This window comes from Anabrus simplex, chromosome 1, assembly GCF_040414725.1.
Source record: "Anabrus simplex isolate iqAnaSimp1 chromosome 1, ASM4041472v1, whole genome shotgun sequence".
NCBI lineage: Eukaryota > Metazoa > Arthropoda > Insecta > Orthoptera > Tettigoniidae > Anabrus > Anabrus simplex.
In genome coordinates this window covers 754459378-754485286 of record NC_090265.1, presented here as the reverse complement: position 1 = coordinate 754485286, position 25909 = coordinate 754459378, and the positions used below count along the sequence as shown (strand labels likewise).

The following is a 25909-nucleotide window of genomic DNA, read 5'->3' as shown; positions in this document are numbered from 1 at the left end:
GTATTGTAAGATTTTAATTATGATCAGTGTCCTTTATTTTTTGTGTTTAGTGCTGTACTTTTTATTGTAGGATTTGAATTTGTCCATTTAGGTTTCATTATTTGAACATCTAGGTACATTTTTGCTCAGTTATTTTGGTTGAAGTTGTACGTGTCTCGTATCGGCATATGTATTGATGGTGAAAGAACTTCATAATATGACTAGGTGTTCAATTTAAATTCAACATTTCTTGTAATTGTTAAATGTGATACATTTAGGTGTGGCGGTATGTTTGTGATTGACCAGAGCGCCACTGCATTGGCGCTGTGCCACTTCCTGGGGTTGTTTTTATGTTGGCAGTGATTGGGCACCTTCGCGTGCAATTGGGTGAGCGAAGGGTTGATGAGAAAGCAGCATGGCTGCCGGACTATGTTAAAATGTGCTATGCGGACAAGTTCTGTAAATATCTAAACCATCGCGTGAGCGACAGGTTAAACAAATGTATCACGATGTGTATATAGTATAATAAAGCTAGTATATGTATAATTAAGTACAATTCATGTTTCTATGTGTGTGAACCAGCATGTGGTTACTAGCACCACGTGTTCTCAGGGACCTGTCCGTATGAGGTCGGAACAATGGTGAAGAACTTAGCTTTCCGAAACCATGAAAAACACGAGTGAAGATCAGGAAGAGGCACAGATTGTAACACCACCTTCACTATAGTCAATCACAGGCCTGAAGCCACCTTGGGGTTTCGGAACTAGGAAAATAGGCGATGAATACGCCGACTTAGAAGGTCGAATTATACCATCTTTTAACATCTGATCGATGATCTCCTTGAGGGCCTTCATTTCAGGTGGAGATAGCCTATTAGGGGGAAACCTAACTGGGATTGAATCTGTAACCTCAATCTTGTATTCAATAAGGTCAGTAACAACACGAGTATCGGAAAATACATCCGAAAACGACTGACACAATTGACGAATACACTCAGCCTGCTCCTCAGGTAGATGTCTAAGGTCTAACAACATCTCATCCTGGGTAGGCGAAACAGATGAACATGACACAGAATTACATTTTAGCAAGGGAATTTTACAATTATTAGCAAATTTGAAGGTGCGCGACTTGCTCTGAATGTCGAGCACTAGACCAGTGGAACTCATGAAATCCGCTCCCAATATTACCGCGCAGTTCTTAGCCACAAACAATTTAACTTTCCAAGTGAATTTAGAAATCCGAATTTTGGCAAAGATGAAACCTAAAATTTCTAAAGGAGAGGAATTGGCCGAAATGCATTGAATCAAAGATGAACGATAGTCAGAAAATTTACAGACAGACTTTAATTTAGAATACCATTCAGCCAAAATAATGGAGCAAACACTCCCCGAGTCTAATAGAGCGGTAACAGGTTCATTATTCAACTCAATTTTGAGAAAAGGTACCAGTGCGGGGGTCTCCGCCGCAATCCTAAGACATTCTCTAGGGCATTCAAATGCGGGATTAGAAGAACTGCTACTCTGTTCCGAGCTTTTGGTGGTTTTAACCGGGGCTGAGCCTTGTGAGGATGAATTGGCGGACTCAGTCGATGCCACTAGTCACTTTTGATTATTCGAATTGGTGGAGGTTGCACCAGAAGTTGAACAGGAGTGGGTGCTATTGGCATTAGGGCAATTCTTGGCAAGGTGATTAAATGAGCCACATTTAAAACAGCCTTGGGATGACCCTGATCCATTCTTTGTCCCACTTAATTTTATCACTGGGCACTTGTTACGCAGATGATCTGCCGACCCAGAAGCATATCATTTGCATGTGTTGAACGTTCAGCAAGGTTGAGGCCGAAAATTACTCGAAGACGGAGGGGGCTCCTTAGCGACTCGTAGGGTGTCGGCATACCTAATTCCTTCAGCTGAGACCGCCATAGCCTCTAATTCGGCAAACGTTTGAGGGCGCGACGCAAAACATAAGTAAGACCAGTAGGACGGTGAAATCCCTTCAATAATTGTCTGCACAATTTGATCTTCTGGGAAATGAAGAGCAAATACCCTTGTATAAAACTTAATGTCCTGTAATAGTACCTTGGAATTAAGGAAGACATGGTTCGAGCCTGAATGAAATTTGCCAGGAGGAGTGCATGGAAGTCTTCTATAGAGGATTGTTCAGCTATGGCTCTGACTATTTTGTCCGATAGGGCACCTAAGGAATAAGGATAAATAATTTGAAGAATTTGAGAAGAAGAAAGAGAAAATACTAGAGCATGATCTTGAAATTAAACTAAAAATCTTAAAAATGAAATGACATCATTGGTGGAATTAATAGAAAATTTGGAAATTCCCCTAAGCAACGTAGCCAAAGAATGAGGCAAACTGCTGAACCCAGGTGACACAACAGGTAACGGCCTAGGGGGTGATGAAGCTTCAGAGACAGCGTTATTTAAAAGGAAAGGTGGAATTGAGGTACGACGATCAGACTTATTTCCTAATGGGGCAGAAGTTTGTTGAGTTGCCACAGATTTTCTACCTTCTTCACCCTTGGAAGAATCCTCCTCATTAGCTATGTTTACAGCAGTGGCTTGGTCGGTTTTGGGAGGTACTGTCCCAGTTAACAATTGACTAACTTTACTGGACATTTTTGACAGATGATCAATTAAATTACTCGCCTCCTTGGCATGGTCCTCTTTTAGTTTGAGACAATAGGTCCCTTACTCTATTGCAAAAATGGTACAACCTAGCCTGTACTTTTTTAAGTTGGTTAGCAAAAGGATCACTCACTTCAAGAAAACTAACTACGGATGCTAGCTCAGTGGTGTTGTCTGTGGTGGTGGACAGAGCCTCATCAATATCCTTTTCTCCCAAGGTTGGGAGACTAATAGGTAATTCAAGGGATTTTTTTAAGCTTGGTGGTATCTGCCGCAATCGTGCCTCCAGATTGAACATTTCTAATAGATAATTCGTAAATCAATTCCTCCTTGCGCAAGTAGCCGGGATGGAGGACTTTGCGAGGGCTGGACATGATGACAAAAGTTTACAAATTTAGAAAATAGGAAAAGAAAATTCCAGTGACTGAGAAAATTGTTAGAGTACAAATCAAATCCTATGTTTAGGCATCAAAAGGGGCTTAAGTGAGACCCATTCAACCACACTCTGCTACCACTTGTTACGGGGTTACCCATGGAACGCAGAAGTGAAAGAAGGTGCCGGGATGAATGGGTCTAAGTACAAAGTTAATTTAAAACTTTAATAAAGGTTATATTTTTGAAAAACAACAAATTTAACAACTTTTCACTTAGTGAGATAACAATGACATTTCAGGTACAAAATAGAAAAAAATCCAAGATTTCAGAACTTTAACACTCTTGGGCTACAAGCCCCTAGTTTCACAATTCTCGAGCTCCTAGCTCTAATTTAGAGACGAGCATACATTGGTACAAAGGGCAGAAAATCCCTAAATTCATGGAGCACTTGCTCCAGCAATTACAGTATCAGGCCACCCAGAGGCACTTTTACAACACTTGAAAAAGAGCTAACGTGCTCTCAGTTTTCCAAGCCTATTCAAGGCAGCATTAAATTACAAATTCTGACCTCTGAAGGCACAACTTACAATAGGAAAAATGATTATACAGGGGTATTTACTACCCAACCTACGGGGCCTTAATGTAAACGAAAAACGGTTAAATAAATGGTCCGAGCACAAAATGAATGGAGGTGAAATCTTGCACCTCTAGATGTAAATTCTTCAAACCTAAAGGTCACTAGGCCGATGAAACAGGGGCTATTCCCAAACTATGAAGGTGACTCGTATAAGAATAAATTAAGACATTACGGAAAGGAAAAAGACCAGTTACTAACGTAGTCACCTCAAACCAATATGAAGGGGAGCTCGAGAGGGTACATCACTCTCTATCCCCGATTTACAGTTAAAGATTTTATGAAGTTTTCATATAAGCCGGCAGAAATTACATTTTCAGAACAGTAGATTACATAGTTAAAGTTTCAGACCTCCCCCTCGGGTTAAACCGCAGAGCTAGCAAGAAATAAAGATGTTAATAGGCCATTACTTTGCTGAAGAACTACTGCCTGATGAAAGAGGCGCCTCCCGCCTCCTGCTTGACACACACACACACACACACACACACACACACTTAGTTAGATGTTGATGAAATGGCCAAGAGACGTGAAAATCCGCAATTTATAAACCCTCGGCGAAAGTTCGAGACCTTTCTTGAATAAACTAGCCCCACCCTCTCAATTTTATTGGACAATTCAAAAGTTACACTCAAAGTCGAAGAAGAAATACGGGATTGGTTGGAAATTAATTACAAAAATGAGGGATTGGCTGGATTCAAAACTGGCAGAAAGAAAAGATAAATATTGCCAACCCAAAAATAAATGAACATCAATAAGTAAAAAAACTTATGAATACAAAACTTCTTCAAAAAAGTTCTTTCACTTCGCACCAGGGTGCATGATCATAGTTTTCTAGTAGTGACATCTATGAGAGAATGTCCAAACTTCTTGATGAATCTAAAACAAAAACAAGTAGAAATTCACACAGTACTGGAAACTTCACAATAAGAAAATTACGTCCAATTACTGTAGTGACATCTTCTGAGTAAAGGTTGAAGTAGGTCTAGTTTCAAGTTCACGATTTCTCCGGTAGAGGAGTTCTTTTAGGCGCAAGATTTAAATGTGCGGCTTCGAGGTGTACCTCCCAGAACAATATGTACTACATACTTGTATATCTTTGTTCATATGACCTGTTTCGGCTGATGATGGTGTCCATAGACACCGAAACCGGTACTGAATAAAAATGTTGTGATCATATTAACAACGGATCAATCAAATTTCCCTCTATTGTATGTCACTGTTGGAGGCAGAAAGCTCAGCTTTGTTAAGCATAAGTGCCTTTAATCCAGTTCGCATATTTATTTCTTTATTTTAATACAATGAGCCAAGAAAACCTACGTTCATTAACAAATTAATATTAATTGCCAAACAGCGAATGAAGAGTCGAGTTAAAAACACACACAAAAAAGGAGCAGAATGTCATTAAAACCAGTGTCCTTGAAATGAGTGAATCTAGTTGTGATAAATTTTTCATTTGTTAAGTGAGATAACACGAGTAAAATAATTTTTGAACATTCACGTATTGCATCATTTTTAAAGCTTGCTGAAAACAGGGCAACACTTTAATGTGAGACTAATGGGTCCAATAGTTACTGTGACATATGTTTACTAAATAAATAAATATTCATCATTAAGATGCAGACTTTCACGACGATTAAATTACATTGTAATATATCGTTTTCAGGATGTTAGATTGTGTAATACAGTAAAACCTCGTTAATTCAAAGTCATTGGGACGCAAATTCGGACTTCGAATTACGTGATTTTGAATTAACCGCCAACATGTACTTCGGCGTCACAATATATTCTCAGACCCGTAACTTTAATTCACAGTTTGAAGCTCTCAAATGCCATGGAAAAAAAAAACTATTTCAAAAATGAATCCAACAAGGTGCATGTACAGTATTCAAACAATGCACTTGGATAACTCACCGGCTAACATAACCTCACGCAGTGAAATCAAAAGATAAGAAAACCTGATTCAAAGACGAGGAGAAATCTATACTGGCTCCCCTGTGCAAGTGCTTTATTCATTGGATTACTGCACTATGCATTTTAGATGCCTTGTGCTTGCGCGGAAAGTACTCGATGCCCTTAAAACATCGCGGCTCATCAAACTTTCCTATGACTAGGGGAGAAAGTCCCTTGCTTCCGTCCACATTACAACAGTACAGTGACTATACTTGTACGATTTCCCGCCATGGCACTTCTAAGACCCATTAATGCATGCAATTACCTTGATTCTCAGTTTAAACTATTCAAATGCCATGGAAACACTATTTCAGAAATATATCCAACAAGGTGCATACATTATTCAAATAACGCACTTGTATAAAACAATGACAAAATATAACCTCACGCAACAAAAGGAAGAAAAGCACGATTCAAAGACGAGGAAAAACTATGCTGGCTTCCTTCTGCAAATGATTTATCTTTTGGATTACTTACTGCACTGTTTGTTGCATTTTTAAATGCCTTGTACTGGCATGGAAAGTGCCCAACGCCCTTAAAACATTGTGTTTTTTCGAACTTTCCTATGACGGGGAAAGAAGTCTCGCTTCCGTGTGCACTGCATAGCAACACAGTACATTTCCCGCCTGGCAATTCTCCCCTTTAAAAGTCCGTTTGGCCTCAGCATTTAAAAAAATAAAACAAACAAACAATGCAGTTTCATCGGCTTTGACAATATTGTTTGGTGCGTACGAATTGATTATAGGCTATAAGCCACGCTTTTTCACCAACTGTCGCCATTGCTAGTGTTCGCGGATTCTACCTCTCCGCACACTGCCTGCTACGTGATATTTTGGTGTTCCTTAAAACGCCGAATACAAAATAATTACGATTCCGCTCGAACATAGCAGATATGAAGCACACTCTAGACACGCCGAAGTAGGTGAAAGTGCGCAAAGTTACCTCTGTACGTTCCGGAAGACTCTTTCTTTTATGATGCGGAGACATTTTGAATTTAAATACTTTTTTTTTTTTTTTTCAATATGTAAAGGAAGTTTTGAATTAAAAGTCTGAATTTCGATAACGGGACCGACCTTGTTCTTTGAATTACGAATTATCCGTATTTCGAATGAAATGATTTAAATAACATGCAAAACTGTACCTCATGTTTCCAGGAACAAGAGCTGCTTCGAATTAGGCGAGATTTTGAATTGACCAGTTTCGAATTAACGAGGTTCTACTGTACTTATAATACGCTGATGTGTTTCGAATCTGGAACCAGTATCATCTTCAGAGCAATAACAACTGTCACTCCATAGTAACTAGACTTAAGATAGAAAGACCCTGTTAGAAATGTAGTTCATTCCAGAATCAAGGAGAAATATGTTGACAAGTTAACTTTGGAGGGTAGCCATGATCTACTCAGTATATAGCAGTCACCTTTGTTAAAATTATTCCAGTGTTTAGCATTTTCTATTGCCTCATGAATGATTCTAAGTACTGTACAAAATATTTCTCTTTAAAAATGACACAAGTTGCATCAAAATTGATTTGTTGGTCATTATGTATAGCATGTTCTGCCACAGCAGACGTCTCTGGCAGGCAAAGATGTAAGTTAAATAAATATTACTTAGCATTTTTAGCCTGCCTGGTGGCCATGATCATTAAGTCTACAGGGTCTGACACTGTGGTTAGCTGGTTCGAGAGCCATTCCAACAGTCTTTGTGTACGAAATGACACAAATTCACCAGAAAGGAGTGCATCGTCAGTAGTTTAGATAGCAGAAGGAGATCCGAGTCCCAGCGGCAGATAAAACGTAGGAACTATCTCCCTCTTGAGGAGCGGTCTAAATTACACCTGGCAGTACGTATAAACCCCACTGTAATAATAGTCTAGATATGATATGGTACCATACTTCTAAACTTGCCTTGTAGCAGCGCGCAATTCCTTGGGTACTGCAGGAACTGTGAAATATGGTCGACCCTTATGACCCTGACAGGAAAGGTAGAAGAAAGTAATATGAAAGAAAGAGTTTATACAAAACTGATGAAAGTGGAAAGCGGAAAGTTGATAACACACCAGAAGAAATAAGGAGAGGATGGGAGTAGTGTTTTTATGAACTGCTGCATGTGAGAAATTGTGCAGAGGAGAGTGTAGTAATACTCAACAGTAGATGACAATAGAGCTGGAATTAACAGTCCGTAAAATGGAAATGAATGGGGAAGGCTTCACGGATGGAGGAAACACGTGTACAGATTTTTAAAGTGCATATGAGAACAGAAACATGTGCCAAAAGACTGGGGAAAGGAAATAATTATACCATTCTTTAAGAACTATAATGGCAAAAATACTGGGAAAGGAGAATGAGAAGAAAGGTAGAAGTAGAAATTTGTACACAAACTGTAGAATTGGTTTGGAAGTTAAACTGCTGGACAAAAGGAGACAATATTGTGGTCTGGCAGACGAACATGAACAGTTTGATGCATCAAAAGTTAAAAAGGATTATGAAGATTACCCCAGCCAAGCCGGGGAAGCTACATCTAATACAAGATGGATGTAGGCAGAGAAAGTTCGCGCCAGATTGCGCACGTGTAGTACCGGGTAAGCGCAAGGCGATCATGTTATGTTTCTCCCAGTCAGCTGCGAGTAATGTATAGAATGTGACAGAGTTTTCTGAGCTAAAGCCAATTGTATCTTCTCTAATTTTACTCCAATACTATATTAATTAATTGTATAGGTATATGCCCTAGTATATAACGGATGATTTTCAGCGTTTAAGCGTTAAACAGCTGCAAAATGAGCTACGGACCAGAGACGCTAAAACTAGCGAGAGGAAGGAAGAATTAGACAGCGGTAATTAGAAAATTCTAATACGCTATATTATTCATATAATGAATAGGAGTGCCTTTTCCTAAAGATTACAAATACTTGAGTATTGTACATTAATAAATATATAAATATCCCTCCACAAGACTTAAATCATAAATAGAGACTAAAAAACGCACTTGCTCCCCTTTCTTATAGACTTCGATTCATGTACTTTTTTAAGGTTGATGGCTTACATGAAACTGAAAGATGCAGCCTTGTCCACCACCACCAAAGGCATGTGAATTTCTTGAGTTTCCCACTGCCAGTTCCTTTGAAGATTTGACCATCAGCCATAAGGTCACTGTCACAAATTTCCATTTGATGGATTATTTCGTATTTAGAAAATCGGAAATAGACGGAGCACCTGTTTCCAACTACAACTCATCGTGTTATGCTGAATACAGACTTTTCAGTGAAAAGTTTGTTTTGTTTATAAAATGTTAATTTCAATCAGGTGAAATTCTAAAATGCAGTTCTGTGAAATCCGAGTACACAAACATAAGACCTATAATGTGAAACTTATTTTAGGAGTACCTGGTCACATTATAGGAGGGAAATGTGAATGTTTTCTGGAGCAGGCCTCAAGGCATGTTGCAAGCATATTGCATCTGTAAGCTATGCATTAGAGCACTTCCCCAAGACTGGTATTATTCAGTGTTCAGAAACATGCAGCCAAAATTTATAAACTTTTCAGTATCCCCTACCAAACGGTTGAAGCCAGTTAGGCCTATGAAAGTGGAATATTTACCCTTGGAACAAGTTTTGCTGTTATTATCTCAGTTGCACCAGTTATAACTCTAGTCGAGGGGTATTTCTGTCTAAAAGCAAGGGGCCTGTTTTCAAGGACATTTTCTCTATCAGGCCAAATGTTCAACTCTTTAAATTGGCAGTACATTAAATTAATCTAAACATTAAATATTCTTCCAAAGTTAACCCTCCGTTAAACGCGCGCTCTATTGTAACACCGCTACACGCGCGCGGACTGACAGTCCGTGATTGTTTGTAAGCTTCCATTCATTTCATTTCAATTCTTTTTTCAAGAATTCCTTATTTCTCTCTTTTGTCAATCTGTCTTACATCGTAATTACTTTATTTGATTGTATTTATATTGATAAATGTGTATACAATCTACATTTACAAGAACATTTCAGCCCTTTAGGATAAATTAGAAGTTATCAACTGCAAATCACAGGACTTAGCAAAACTAATTGTAAATTAACAATAATTGGTTATTAATTTACTCCTTGGAATAAAATTGTAATCGTTACATTCTATTACTTAATCTATATCGCACGGAAGAAGTCACGACGTCGTGATGTTCTTGCCATGGATTAAGTGCATTTCATTTCATCCACCTTATCAACGCCCGACTTCGTGTCGTTATAGAAGGTAATCATTGAGGGTTTTGATCCATCTGAATCGTCATCAATAGAATGGTCTTCATGGAAAGTAGATAGAACCAATACAGATTTGTCGTTCCTTGACTTGTATGACGCAAGGGTATATATAGCGATTTTTGCATGTTACCATTTCTTGTAGCATTTCGTCGGTAAAGAACAAGCAGAGCTTCAACTGGCGTCTCAGTATTCATAGCAACTCCTACTACTCCAGGGAAATGTTTTATAATATTATGTTCAGGTTGCCTGACCCTTCTATAGCAGGGCGATGATTCGACTCGGCCCCGTCCTTTCCCTCATATATTCCATGCTGCTCACTTTCAGTGACGACCTCTTCGTACGTGGACTGTTTTCTCTCAGAATTATTATCACTATCGTTTACGACGTCCCGATCACTATAATCTCTTGCACCAACTTCATCGTCGTCCAATGACTGCTCGATTTGATCCATAACTCTCGGAATAAATCGCACCAACTCCTTGGAAAGAGGACGCACAATAATTATTCATAGCTCATTTTGTAATATCGTGTTTATCCCACTGTAAATAATCACAAGTAGAAAATATATAAAAATGAACCCACTACTACACTTGTAGGTAATAAAATTGTATGATTTTATAATAAATAGTAACGGAAGAATGGATGACTTACCAAAAGAGTGAGTAATATTAACAACTCATCAATACACGCCTGCGGACTCAGACTCCGCAAGTCTGCAGTTGACAATATAAACTTCCGTAATCAACAGCTCGGCGGTTACTCAGACATTCTCACGCCGTCACGGCCTTTGTATTGTTGCAGAAGGAAGCTACAAGAAGGCAGCCCATTCTGCCTTGCATTTTCGGCCTATGATACCAAAGAATAATAAAGTGCGGACTCTCACTCCGCGGCGCGTGTAACGGAGGGTTAAGGCTTAGTTCCTTGTCATATTTGTTGGTCCTTAGCTTCATAACTGTCAAGAAGAAACACAGTCTGGGTTCAAGAGGGAATAACTGTAAATTTTATCTGTTTTCTCCCAGAACAGCAAACACCAAATTACAATGTTGGACGTCTACAAACCCTGTATAAAGCAGTATGGCATCAGGATTACGCATTGTTTGCTCAACAACCAAATTACCTGTAGTATTTGTTTGAGTGCTGATGTCTTTGAAAATGGGAGTCACAAATATTACATTCACTTCTTCGGGAATATTCATGATTTCTTCCCGTACTTCAAAGGAGGTGATTTCTGCATATTCCGATATTGTAGGCTTATTGTGGTAATCCAGCTATTTTCTGGTGTATGTCCTCTTCCTTATTTTTGTTGTGTTCGTGCTCCATGGAAAAAGCGATGGAACAGCGCTCGGTTTTAATCTTGCTCTCTCACCTTTAAATACAAACACATACATTCAGTGGTTGTTATCGAAATGCCTAATCAGTTCATAGGTAGAAAATAGGAATTATTTCCATTCGTAAATCGCACTTACCCAAGTCACCGGATTGAAAATAATGGGAACACACTTTAATATTTTCGGTCAGATACTTCTCGCCAAAATTTTTCCTTCTAATAGCATGTAACCATTTCTTCCTCATTTCTTTATTTTGTGGAAACTAGTAAAACGAAAATGAGCTCCCCCAATTTTTGCAAAGAGGAACACTGCAATAGCTCGGCATAGTCACAAAAATAACAATTTAAACAACTTAAATTCATAGATATTCAGCAGCATGAGTACACAGGAGACAAATGAAGAGCGCATTGCACTTACCCAGTACAACAGCAGTGCGCTCTATCTGTGCTAGTTCTATATATCCCTAGTGTACATGCCAATAACAGAAGCCCCTAATGATGAAGTCGAGGCAATGTACGGTGCTGTAGAAAATATATTAAGACAAACTCCATCAAAGGAACTTGTTTTGATGCACTCAGTGAGAACATTGAAAATCAGCTCAGAAAAAAGCAAGACCGTGGTGACATCAAGCAACCGGCGCTTCAGTGTGAAATGGGTTACCGGGCATTTACAGTAGGGGTCAAGGGACAGGCCCCTCATGCGAAATCGGCAACTGGATCCACAACTAAACTGCAGCTGAGAAAGCTGAACCTCTTAGAGTGAGAGCTAAAGTGATATGTGGCATATCTGAAACACATTGGAAAGTTCATCTTCATTTCCACACAGCATGAGGCACATAAACTGGAGAGACTGGAGTTGCGTTCCTTGTCAACAAGAACCCAAAAATGACAGGGTTATGAAGATTACCCCAGCCAAGACAAGGAAACTACATGTAATAAAAGTGTACGTGCCAATAATACAAGCTCCTAATGATGAAGTGGAGGCAATCTACGGTGCTGTAGAAAATACATTAAGACAAACTCCATCGAAGGTACTTGTTTTAGTTATTGTTGACTTCATTGCCACAGTAGGGAAAAGTGCAGAAGGCCATCTGAAAGGCACAGCCTGAGCACTCAGATTGGGAGTAAGGAATGAAATAGGAGAAGGCCTCATTCAGTTTGCAATTGAGAACAATCTTACCACAGTGAATACCATGTTCCAACACCATCAGCCTGCATCTGCCCCAGTAAGCATTATTGGAATAGGATTGGCTATATGCTGATAAGGAAGAGATGAGGATTGTGACTCTGACCACAAACATTCTCAACAAGAGGGGAGTAGACTGGAGAAGCAGTTAGGGTGAGTGGAACAAACACTGGATGACGGATGCCATTATACAACCAGTACAAGAAAGGCATCACATTTAAAGCAAAGTAACCGATTTGGACTATGAGGATCAACCGGAAGATCAAATGAGTTTACTATCAGGACAAAAACTCCTTCCTCAGAAATATTTGCTCTGAGCTTGAGCGCCATCCATACGAAACCTCTTCAGTAATTGACCAGGTAATTTTGGACAAGTGTGGTGTGAAACTCACAGACCCAGTGGGAATCGCAGAAGTATGCCGAGAGTACTGCACAATGTTTTCAAGAATAACCATGGCCTTGCTGACACCCTGGATGGACCTTACGAACTGGAACGTGCTATCTTACAGTCTGAGATTTAAAAGGCCATCAGTCAACTGAGAACCGTCACCTGGGTTGGAGGGCATTACTGCCGATGTACTGAAAGCCATGGGTAAAGTTCGATCAAACAATACCACATGGAGAACTAGGAGATGGCCATATGTAACTCGGTCTTCATTTCCATTTACGAGAAAGGTTCAGTGACTACACGACAGTAGTTCTCATCCCTCATGTGAGCAGGAGTCTTCTCCATGCCCTTCACTTTCTGTTAAGAGCAATGTGGCATTATCAAAGGAAAGCAAATTCTGAATGTCCGGCATAGAGTTCAGTGTTGCGACCTTTCTCTGCTTCCTTGGTTACACCAAGGCATTTGATTGTCAGATGGACACCTCTCTGGACCTTTCTTATAGAAAAGTGGGTCCGACAGCATCGGGTTAACAGAGCAGAAGGTGGTACAAGACATGTGAGAAAAAGTGCTGAACTGCAGGTCCTTGAGGAGAAGTAAGGAAATACGAGGGAGATCGCTGCTTTTGTGCTCGTCCAGAAAGAGAAATTGAGAAGCAAAGATGTGAGGAAGGATTTTTTTTTTTAAAGTTGCTTTACGTCTTACCGACACAGATAGGTCTTATGGCGACGATGGTATAGGGAAGGAAGTGGCCGTGGCCTCAATTAAGGTACATTTGCCTGGTGTAAAAATGGGAAACCATGAACTGCCGATAGTGAGGTTCCTAACTGCGTAGCCAACTTGCTCGGTGAGAAAGGATGTTGAAATGGAGAAAATTGATAGGAATAAACTAATATGGTTTGGACATGTAAAGAAGATGGAGCAGAAAAGAATACCAAAACAGATGATGGAGATGAAGTTGGAGAGAAAGAGAGGGAGAGGACGAGATTGATCGATTTGGTAAAAAGGAGTGCAAGAAGAAGGAGAAAGGAAGGTGGAGAAGTGCCCCGATCTGGCAGAAGCTGGATAAGGGGAGGATGATGAGGTGCACCAAATGTCTCTCCGCAGTTTTCATGTTTAGTTGTCCGTCGGATGGTAAGGTTAAGCCTTGAGCAGACCCCTTGGTGCTGTGTGTCGGCACTTTCTACTATCGTCGTACGACTGGATGCCCTTCCTGACGACAACCTCATGAGAAGAGTGAATGAGGTGAAATTAATGACGTGATATACGGTATAGTAGGAAGTGCTGGCATAGTTATTGGCTTTGCGTCCCACTAACTATTTTCATGGTTTTTGGAGACGCTGAAGTGCCGGAATTTAGTCCCGCAGGAGTTCTTTTATGTGCCAGTAAATCTACCGACACGACACTGACGTAGTTGACCACCTTCAAATTCAAATACCACCTGACTGAGGTGAGATCGAACCTGCTGAGTTGGGGCGAGAAGGTCAGTGCTTCAACTGTCCGAGCCACTCGGCCCGGCCTAGTCGTAAGAACTTGCTACGAAAATTCATCTCACTTCATACCCAACCCTGTAGAGAAACAAATCAAGGGTTGGACAATGTTGTTTAGCATGCTGGGAGTGTCCAGGCGTAAAACAAACTCTAAAATGCCTCTTGAGAAGAAATAAAGATACATTGTTCTAATGGGATACCTTCTCATTTAGGAACTGAAAGCAATAATTTAGCCAAAGAGTACAACTCAACCAAAAGCCTATTTTTCCAGAAAAGCTCAAAAAGAACTTGTGAAGCAGAGTTACTAATTCTAAAGGAAAAATGTGGGAAAATATGCAAAACAGCTTTTTCGGCAGCAAACACACAAAGGACACTGTGGCCAATTTTAGATTAACATGTCATGAATGTTCAACTGAACTACTCGGCAGAATATGAATACTACCAACAAACAAATTCCCTATTTGCAACAACTTCTGGTTTGCTCTGGCTTGAGCAAGGACTCGCAGAAGCAGCGTAATATATGTAAATTGTACTGGGAAGCTAGAAAAAGTATAACAATGTGAATATTGTTTAGTAACACTAGCGAGTTTTTCTCATCGGTTGGATTGCAGGCCATAGCAACAAGGACAGAACTTTGTATGATATGAGATAATTAAAATTAAGAAAATAAGCTCGAACCTAATGACAGGATATGTTGGAAATGTTCTCCTCCTACACCCACATATTTCTTGCATCGTCTTAGCAAACTCCGATTCACACTCATGTTCGTCTTCAATAATTGAGGCTATTTCTCTCCGGATATGTTCTTTCAGTTTGTCCAACATGTGAGAGTTTCTTACATACACCTCATTTTTTAAGCTGCCCCCATAAATAAAAGACTGGGGAGCATGACGCCCATAAGTCGGTACTAATTACAAGGTCTTAAAAATTTCCTCAATTAAGTTTAATGTGTCATTAGCTGTATGCACAGTGGCAGAGTCTTGCTGAAAATCTCCATTTCGACAGTCATTGTCAGTCAGCTCATAAAAAATGGTTTGGGTATTGCAACCTTAACACCCACGCCATTGCCCCATAGAACCACATGACAGCATCGTAGTCCCCATAATATCGGGGTACCGCCATATAGCACCATACGCCAAGACGTTAGATGGTATGGGACCTTTTTAGTCTAGAGTCAAATGCCACCTCATCTATGAAAACGAAGAAAAATAAACTTCAAAATGATGGGTGAGCAAAAGCTCTTTCGACCGTGCAAGGATGAACTGCACTCCTTCGTTCCAAAGAGTCAAACCAACGGCCTCCCAGGGCCACGGTGCATTCGCGACAAAAGATCAAAATATAACACATAACTAACTTAAAGGCATAAATGAATGGAGGGAAATTTAGGATGCAATGTTTTTCCGGCAAAATGACAGGCAAACAAAAAAAGGTTTTAAAACCTATTTATTAATCCTTTGATAAAATAACGATTAATTGAAATTAGCCCTGAATAATTCTAATATGATGAAAATAAAATATACAATGTGCGATGGACTAGATACAAATTGGAGATGTTACTCCTTTCATTTATAAAATTAATGAATTCATATTTTGTTAATATTTCTTAATTAAATGTCCAAATTGTTTGTTCCATTTAATAATTTTGACATGACGATAAGTATTACATTAAATAATCGGCACAAATTTTTTTTTTGAAGAACAGAAATATCCTTATAAATGCGACGGTTCTCATTACAAATCCTTCTTCACTATTAGAAGAAACAATTATCTATGCAAAAAAAATTTGGACTTGGAGTGGTCGCCTAACTAATTGATTATACTACCAAATAAGTAAACAAAAGAATAAGCAAACATCAGTGTATGAAATCGTATCCGATTACAAAATAACGAGACAGAACTCATTTTGGAATCCAAACAAAAAAGAAAATTAAACACAACTCAAGGAGCATATTCAAAAAAAAAAAAAAAAAAATACACATATTTTAAAACAAACTATAAACAATAAACGCATGCAACTGGCTGTATAATGAAATAGAAAAATTTGTGTGACAAAGAAAATCCAAGGTCAGCCTTGGAGTTCGAACCGATGATCACCAGGATGACATCGACAAACGGGTCAATAAAAACTCCCTTTCTCAGTTATTCATAAGGTCAACAAATCAATCATAATACTGGCGTTCCAGTTATTTAATTTCTTTGTAGAAATAAACATGAAAGAGTTAAAAGAATCCTTTTAAATGTAATCGGTTTATGCGAACTTCCCTGCATGCAGTCTTAGTGGATAGGCTTGAACAATACACTTGGCAGTGACCCTTTTCAGAGGAGAGTGCTCACTCACCCTTCTCTAAATCATAAATCTTACAATGTCTAACCACACCAAATAATGGCCGACCGCTAAATACTTCTTGTCAACAATTCAAGGCGAGACCAACTCGTCTCCCTTAAAATACATCATGGTAAATAATATAATTTCACCTGATATCCTCATATCATATTCCCTGTTACAATTCTTTAATTCAATATCAAGCCACTATTCATCTTCTCAATTTCACATCCATAGACTTAGAATGCCTGGGTTCACATCCATCCGACTACAGAAAATATATTCACAATTAAGTATTTATTTATTTTCCACCCAGTCGATACAATGATTGCTTAAGGCAATTTTTAATGGTCAGAAGTGGTACATGTTTCGTATATTATCAACATCTTCAGCCACATAACACTGTTTAGATGAAAAATATATAAATTGACAAAGTAATGCTTTAGAGGAAGTGTCCTTAAAATTAACATAAGATTGACAACATGTTGTCATTAAAAATTGCCTTAAGCAATCATTGTATCGACTAGGTGGAAAATAAATAAATACTTAATTGTGAATCTATTGAAGTGTGATACGGACCATGAAGCTGATTTTATGTAATACAGAAAATATCTCAGCCTATGTTTTCCTACACCTTGTTTAGTCATCAGCCCGAAGGCTGGTTGGATCCTCAACAGTTCCGCCATGAGCTGTCATAGATGGCCTAGGCATCACTGAAGAGGCTTACTAGGGAAATGAGGAGTGAGGTAGTTTCCCGGTGCTTTCCTCACCGAGCCAGAAGTTGCTATTACATATCAGTCTGCCAAGCCCACTGAAATGCATGCACCAATCGACCCTATGAGCAATATTTTCACACCATTCATAGCAGGGACTGGCTGCGTAAGGAATGGCATTACTAGCATCGCTCATACCTCAGTCACTTTCATTTTGTCAAAGCCAAGGATAAGACAGAGACAGATCAATGAAAGTAACAAAATTGCTCTAGCCCATACCAGAAGACTTAGTGCACTATAAACACTAGGTCCCGCCAGCAAAGGCATCCTACACCTTGAACTCAGACAAAAAGAAAATCAAATATGGATTTAAACAAATCCATAATGTTATTCTCATATACAGAAAGGGAAATACTTGACATTAAAGGAAAACACTTATCTAAATGGGAGGGCGTTTGTTCGTTGTCCAGGCTTATCACAAGTTGCGCATATAATTAATACAGCCATCTACATATTCTTATCATGCAAAATTACATTATAACAAGAGTGCCTTCCTATCTTCATGATATAAGCCAATAGTGCATTTTGAAGACACTGTCACCATGCATTACCAAAATAGGCTTGAATATCCCATACATAAAATATACATATCACGGTTTGAGATAATTACTAATACAAATCTACCTTATCCCACCTAATCTAAAGCACTCTCAGACTAACTAATATTTTGCCATTATATCACGTACATGCATTACATAAAATATATTTTAGGCCTGAAATTTTAGCCCATATAATAGACTTTCTATTCCCATCTAGATGAATATAAACGATATGAAGACCACTCACAAGTCCTCTCTCTCTAATTCAAGAATACATGCAATTTACATTTCTAACCTAATATATGTGATCTACATATTACATAACCGTGCATTTATTTAGATTTTTTTTTTAAATTTGTACTTATCTTCATGTCGTGAAATCCATGGTTCTGGCCGAGGGAAAGGCCCTTATCGTCTTTTAGCCTCTCATAGCGCTGACGTGTGTCTCAGGTTCGAATCCACTGCTATTCCTGCTGAGCACGTTCATAATTCCAGGGTCCTCTTCTGCACTATAACAACTTTAATGATGTTGAGATATGTTGCGTCTCTCAAACACAATTTTATTTTTTAAACTGTAACACAGTTCTTGCGGTCACGTTACTTAAACACTTTCAATACTATCACTTGGACAAGGTTTTTCACACCGCATAAAGTGAAAATGTATATTTTCACTCTCAAATACAGGTAAGGTCAGAACACCAGTGAACCGTGGGTCTGCCTTGAATCTTTCGCGTCAAGTGGATGTTGTGTCATCATGGCCACCCCTTTTATAACCTTACCCCTGCACACACAATAGACGGCGGTCAGTCCCCACCACTTTTTTTAAATTAATGGTTCTACATGTTGTATAACATCGGTAATGCGCTCAAATGTGTGACTCAGACTTACGTTGTCTTGTTATGTGCGGAACCTGCATCGATCGGCCGTTTATTTAAAGTTTATTATCAAAATTATGCCTTTACAGAATCCCCCGTGAGGATTCTGCATACTTATTTAGCGTGGTGACGCTATAGTAGTTATATAATCAGATGATCGCGTATTTTTCCACACGTTAACATTTTATAAACAACTCTAATTTTAGTAGAGGTCTATTGTGAAAACATATGACATGCCGAGGTTTCCCTTACTAATTGTTATGCATACCATACAAATCAAGCTTGCAAGTTGGCATCGCCGCGTTTCGGCCATATTTTTAGCGAGTGGAGGTATTAGTATTGATTTTTCTTCCCTTGTCATTTTCCATCTCTCTCTCTCTCTCTCTCTCTATCTGGGGATTCCTTCAATTACGACGAAGTCGTGTTTACCAAGTTAGAAGGGTTTTGCGAGCAGGTGCAACCTAATGCAACTTTCTGTAATGTGTACAAGGGAGCTTAGCAAAAGTTTTTCACTGCCTAAAATAATTAATAAATAAATATGTGCATGACTGATACGGTCACAGTATATTATCTCTGTATCTTTGTAGATTAATTGTGTCCTAAAAAAGATAGGTCCTATAATTCTGTTTCCATTCACTTTGCACCATACTCCAATCCTTTTGTATTGTAGAGGACTTTTGCATATGCGATGGGGGTTTTCTATACTCCAATATCTGTTATTCTGCATCGAACCATACCTGTGTATGGAACCATGCTTCGTCAGAGAAAATTATTAAGCGCGGATCATGAACGTTTCGCAACATCCAATTACAAAAACTTATCCACTTATCGTGATCACGCGGATGCAGTTGGTGTACTGCAGTTACCTTGTATGGTTTCAATGTTAATATTTTTGTAGCCCTGGCTTCTTGTCCAAGGCGTCTTAGAGATTATGTAGGCATAAGTTCTAATCTTTCTGGGATTTCATTTATTTTTCCTCATTAAGTACACGTTTTTTAACACTTTGCTTCTTGCCGAGTAAAGAACCAGTTCCTCTCAATTTGTTTGAGTTTCCGCATGTTACTGTAATTAGTTCACTTTTGAAATGTTCAAATTTAAAAACATTATGTATAATTGCTCTGTATTCAGAGATTAATGGATTGATTTCCAATTAAAGCTGTACTGATCAAAATTGATATGGCCTAATGTGTTCATTCATAGTTGAATGTTCTATCATCATGTTTCACCACATAATTGTCGCATCCTTTAATTTCAATACAATAATTGGATTTTAAAATTTCATTGCATAATCGTTGCATGTCCAAATTTTGTTCATCAATTTTTTTAAAAGTTTTAAAATGGAACTGCAGTGTAACTTGCATATGAATGCACAGTTTAAATACGTACATGGCTTATCAGAAATTTGGCAACACAGTCACGTTTGCGAGATGTCGTACAACGTATAAATAAATAAAATGAATTAATTAGTAAACAATACTGGTATAGGTACGATGCATGGATTATTGGTAGTTTGACAAGGTGGTTGCAAGACAGTAAACAATTCATTCACCAGTGACATAACATGAGTTTTCATTTGAAATACATAAGGGTCTTAAGTTATCGATTATCAGCAATGTCGCCGGGAAATACGAGCACCGCACACACTTGTTCTCTAGTACAGCTTTCAAAGCCTTGCAACCAGGAGTGCACTGGGTTTGGAATGCGAACGGCGACAAAATGAGTCATTGAGAATCTAATTCACAAAAAACCAGTAAGTTGATATTTGCTCTTATCAGTGGTAAACATCAGAATGAATATATTGTTTTTTTCATAACATTATCATGTTCTTGTGGTCTACTATAATAACATAATCGAACGTTCCAATACTGGGAAATTTTATAAGTACGTACATCCCTGCTTGCAACCCTCTAGTGGACCTCTCCATGTTGTGTAGGTTTTTCCTGTTTCATGTTTATTAGGTACACCTGCAGAAGTATTGACTGCTCTGGAATGTACAGATCCATGTGTTTGTTTGTAAGCGTCTTGATTACTGTAGACATGTGTGCGTGAGAATTTTAAGTTTTACGGTATTTCGTTTTCAGGTTTTTTGTAGAAATATTTTGTATTTTAATACAATTATACAGAACAGTTACAGTCAGTAATTTACATAGCAACATATTGGACCCATTTCAGAAACAATATTTAGACGATGTTTACAGTTAAACAATATTCAAGTATGGTTGTCGCATTGCAAAGACGTTATTTATCACGTAGACACTGTCTAACACTGATGTTTAAACACTGCCAAGAACACTGTTTAACCTCAAATTTCAGGAGTGAAATCGCCATCGGAGGTTATGTACAATGACACATATGAAACAGTCCGGTAACTGTCAACTTTACTACTATTCTTGGCAACCAATATATTTTATTATATTTGGGATAATTTCCCTTCAACTACATTCATATCAAAATAACTTGTCCCAATCATCACAGGCTGTCACATACATCAACCGGGAGTGATTCAGTTATTACATTTACTGCCAAGTTAGCACACACAATAGTGACAACTAAAAAGTAGGTTTTGTGTATGTGGGAGGTTTCTTTTTTTTCTTTTTCTTCAGATAATCGTCGAACTAATACAGATAAGTTTTCAGCAACTATGTGATAGAAGGCAAGGTCTGGGTAGGAAGAGCTGTGGCCATAATAATAACCCCAGTATTTGCGTGATGTAAGCATTGGTAAACTACGGAACACAATCTTCAGAGCTGCCAATGGAGCTTTTTGAACATATAGCTTACGTCTATATGACCGTACAACTTGTTCAGTTACACAGTAATATAATTCCATCTTCCCTTCACAGAAACTGTTTAGATTACACTCTCCTGAACAACACTATAATCAAAACTACACTTCCTCGTACAGTGGCATATTGCTTTAGTGTTGATAATATTATGAGATTTTGTTTCCACCAAAAGCGATATTCTTATCTGTGGCCAAGTCATGCTCATGCTTAGCCATATTTGAGTGATGTGTACGAAGACAACGGCTGACTAGAATTCAATGTTAAACGATTAATTTATTGAAGCCACCTATTCAATACTAGTAAAGTCTTTAGGACTATATTACTGTCATTATATTAAGTTTAAGTTGGTACATGTTTCGTCTGTCATTGCAGGCATCATCAGCCATGAATTCTACTCCAAGTCAGAGCTCTGAGTGGATGCTATACTAGGATTATTCATAGATCAATATTTTTTTAATAACAAATTTGCACTGTAGTACAAGGACTTTAAGGTCATAATTTGGAGTGAATAAGTCGTTCATGTCTTAAGGTTCTAATCTGATGTCCACTGTTCACATCCAATGGAAATAATACTGAGTGTCAACTCTTATAATGCCGATAATGAGAACAGCATGAAACATCTATACATTTATTCTGCTTATTAGGAGATTAACTCGCACTAGAGCTATTCTTAAAAACTATTTTTTACAACAATTTACACTAATGTATATACATTATAGTACAATTGGAAATGAACTGGCCGATCTTATCTTAAAGATCCAATGGGACGTCCTACTCATGTCCATGTCGAATGGAGAATGTTACTCTTTCATCCTCCACGGAGAATGTAATAAGCCAGTCTGCCATAGCAGAACATTTCTACAGTACAGACCATGAAATCCTCTTTGACCAGGCGAAGGTCATCGCGCCTGTAAAAGACTTCTATGCTCGACTTGTAAGGTAAGCCATAGAGAAGGCGCTGCACCCAAATAACATCAACCGGGAAGACGGCTTCAAGTTATGAAATACATGTAGACCTATACTGGAGAAATACATGCATAACACCACCATGGCACAGCGGGACGCACTCAAGAAACCGTTGACAGAGGGCGGTGAATCAGTAACTTCCCTCCCATCCACCACAGCACAGCGCGACGATCCTTGAGTCCAGTTAGTGGGGTAGGCCGTGGATGTTACAGTCATGACTTCCACGTTCCTTCGAAGAATTTCTTTGCTCACTGTTGGAGGCAGAACTTCACATGCCCTGATGAAGGCCAATGCAATTTGGCGGAAAGCTCGGCTTTATTAAATAAATATACAACATCTATGCAGAGTGTGTCATCAAAAGAGCTCTCTGTGGCTGGAATGGTGAAATCTCGATTGGTGGCAGAAAAATTAATATTCTGCGCTTTGCAGATGACACTTCCCTCATCGCTGGTAGTGAAAAGGAACTTTGACCTGCTTACAAGGGTGAAGACCAAACTAATGGTAGTTGATCGGCAAGGTCAAATCCAACTTACGGGATGCCTAAAGGACCTGGATATAGTTAAGGAATTTGTCAGTCATCAGTGACACGTTAAGCTGTGATAAAGAGGTAAAAAGACGTATTGTCTTAGGTCATGCTGCAATGGTTAAACTTACTAAGATCTGGCAGAACCAGGCAATATCAAAAGCCACGAAGATGCGTGTGGTAGAATCACTAGTGTTCTCAGTCTTTTTGTATGGCTGTGAGACCTGGACTGTGAATTGCTAAAGACAAAAAGCACATTGATACCTTTGAGATATGGTGTTGGCAGAGAATGCTACATGTACCCTGGACAGAAAGAACAACTAATGTTTCCATTCTGGATGAACTCGGAGTCAAGAAATGCCTATCTTCCCGTGTGAGTTAGTGTTACCTCCAAATCCTTTGCCACATTTTAAGACGAGACGGAGAGAACTTGGAAAAGGTCATTTTGCAAGGCAAAATCGAAGGCATTAGATCACGAGGAAGAACAGTAAGTACGTAGTTGATAGATCAGGTGAAGAAGATCACCAGATCATATTAAAGAAATGTGAAAACCGCTTGGGATGGAGACCATCTCGTCATGGTTGCAACATGGAAATGATAGAATTATGAGGTCACGACACTCAGTAATGAGCACGACGACTAATGATGATGATGAGTGGCTTTAATCCAGTTACACATCCATACATTTATTTATTTATTTATTTATTTATTTATTTATTTATTTACATAGTTTACGCCCACATTGGAGCACTTAAATCAAACCCAAATAGGCATTATAAATTTTCCAGCTAACTCATTCCTGTTGCCAGCGTTTCGCCCTCGTGTGCTAGGTTGGGCTCATCAGTTGGTACACCTACCAAGATGCTGGTTAGTGGGAATCAACATCTATATCATCTGATAGCCAAGCAGGCATCAATTTTTGGTAAAAAGACAAAGTCTCTCATAGTGCATTGGCACTGCCGGTGACTCCAAGTAGCCTACGCAGTGGCCTCCACGGTATGCACTAACCAGCGTCTTGGTAGGTGTGCTAGGTACCAACTGATGAACCCAACCTAGCACACGAGGGCAAAACGCTGGCAACCAGGAATGATTTAGCTGGAAAATTTATAATGTCCAATAACGGACCATTTATATTCGTATTATACTAGACTAATTTGAAGGTGTCGCTGTGTGGCAGAGTTACATAAAATCAACTCACACTGGTATAAGCAACGGTGAGGACAACACATCAGATACAGAAACCAGCGATAGCGACATGAAAGATCTCGAGTAAATTGTTTACTGGGGAGTCCGTATTTCACAATAATGCAATATTTTAACTTTAATGCCCCGATTAATGACAATTAATGTAATAAGTTCATTTTTATTTTCAGATTGGAGAAACATTCACTGAACTGTTGCAAATAAATTATGAATTTTGATTGGACTATTTTAATTATTTTGATGTATATATGCGATTATTACATGCACATTATATGTGTATAAAATGCATTTTAGTTATAAATTATTTTCTTCAGTAATACAAACACTGGTATTAAAATATTCTTCACGTAATGGTCGCACCCTACTATTTTTTTGAAAATTTTTATATAAAGACTGCAACGATTATGCAGTAAAATACAGTATATTGAAGATATATAATGCTCTTTTTCTGCAAGAATTTTCGGGCATGTATTCCTTGTGTTACTGAATCAAGAAAAGTTAATATCATTGTTGCGCCTCGAAACACCATTATGTGACAATGAAATACTGACCCAAAGCACATGTATCACTTAGAATGAAAATCCGTTGATGTAGTTCATACAATACTGAACCTTAGAGCACAGAACCTTTCTGGTCAAAGCTCTAAGCTAAAAAATATTATCACATAGTGGTTTTTCTAGCTGCAATGTGATTTTTTGGCATCACATGATTGAGAAATCGATTTTTTTTTTTTCTTATCCTCCACAGTATCCCAATTTTTCTGTTATTGAAGGTTGGCAGATATGCTGGAAGGTCTGAGCATAAGGAATGAGGCTACATTTCAAAACCTGTAGTTAATAGTTTCCCCGTGCGATTGTAAAGTTTGTACTTTCTTTTCAGATGATGATCAATGGGCCACATGTCCATTAGGAATCTTGCCCTGGCAAAGGGATACTGTACCGTCATTCGATTTACCTCAAGATATTTCGTGGCATCCTCTGGAACCAACCAGTACACATACACGTGAAGACAGGAGCTTACCTGGTTTGTTCCACCAGAAGATAAACTGGATTGAGTCCATCAAGAAACGCCCTAATAAAAGGATTAATAAAAAGGCAAGGCAAAGAAAGTTGGGAGTCAGATGTATCCAGAATGCATTTAACTTTGTATCAGAACCTAAGCAACTGTAGACTTTAAGTGAATAAAAAGTTGAGACTATTACTTGGTAATTTGTGATAAATTCGAAATTGGTATGAAGTGTTTGAAGTACATCACGCCCAAGGTATAGTCTAAAATTTAGCCATTCAGCAGCATTTCCAGTTGTGTTTTCTTTTTTTTTTCCCTCGCATATCGATGTATGTTAACATGAATTAAGTTTATTGGTAGAAGTAGCCCAAGAAGAGCTTCCCATAAAAACCCGCACAGACCTTTGACAGCATTTGGGTGGGTTCAGTTGCTCTGCACTACCCTGTTTTGATTGGCGTGCTCGCAGTAGTTTTTAGCAAACAGTCCAGCATGATGGTCGATCTGTCACAGTGCATGTATGCATTATAACAGACCTTACTGTAGAGTAACCCTTAACATTATTGGAGATGCAGAAGCAGAAACACTGATTGAAATAACTAAGAGATTAAGAATTAGGTAACATCTAGGGACCCTCGTTGGAGGCTGCTTTACCCAGGGAGTGCCACCGCTGCCTATGTGAGTCCCAGAGCATACTGAGCCAGAGTGTGGG

General features: G+C 38.7%; 1 protein-coding gene across 2 annotated transcripts in view; it reads left to right on the top strand.

Annotated features, from left to right (window-relative positions):
• The window catches only part of LOC136857493 (uncharacterized), a 316431-nt gene extending 291036 nt beyond the window's left edge, over positions 1–25395 (top strand). For both annotated transcript variants that reach the window (XM_067136190.2, XM_067136191.2), the window contains exon 9: positions 25075–25395. In XM_067136190.2, the coding sequence (XP_066992291.2) occupies positions 25075–25364 (290 nt within the window). In that variant the 3' untranslated portion in view covers positions 25365–25395. The remainder of the gene's footprint in view (positions 1–25074) is intronic.
• The last annotated feature ends 514 nt before the right edge of the window (positions 25396–25909 follow it).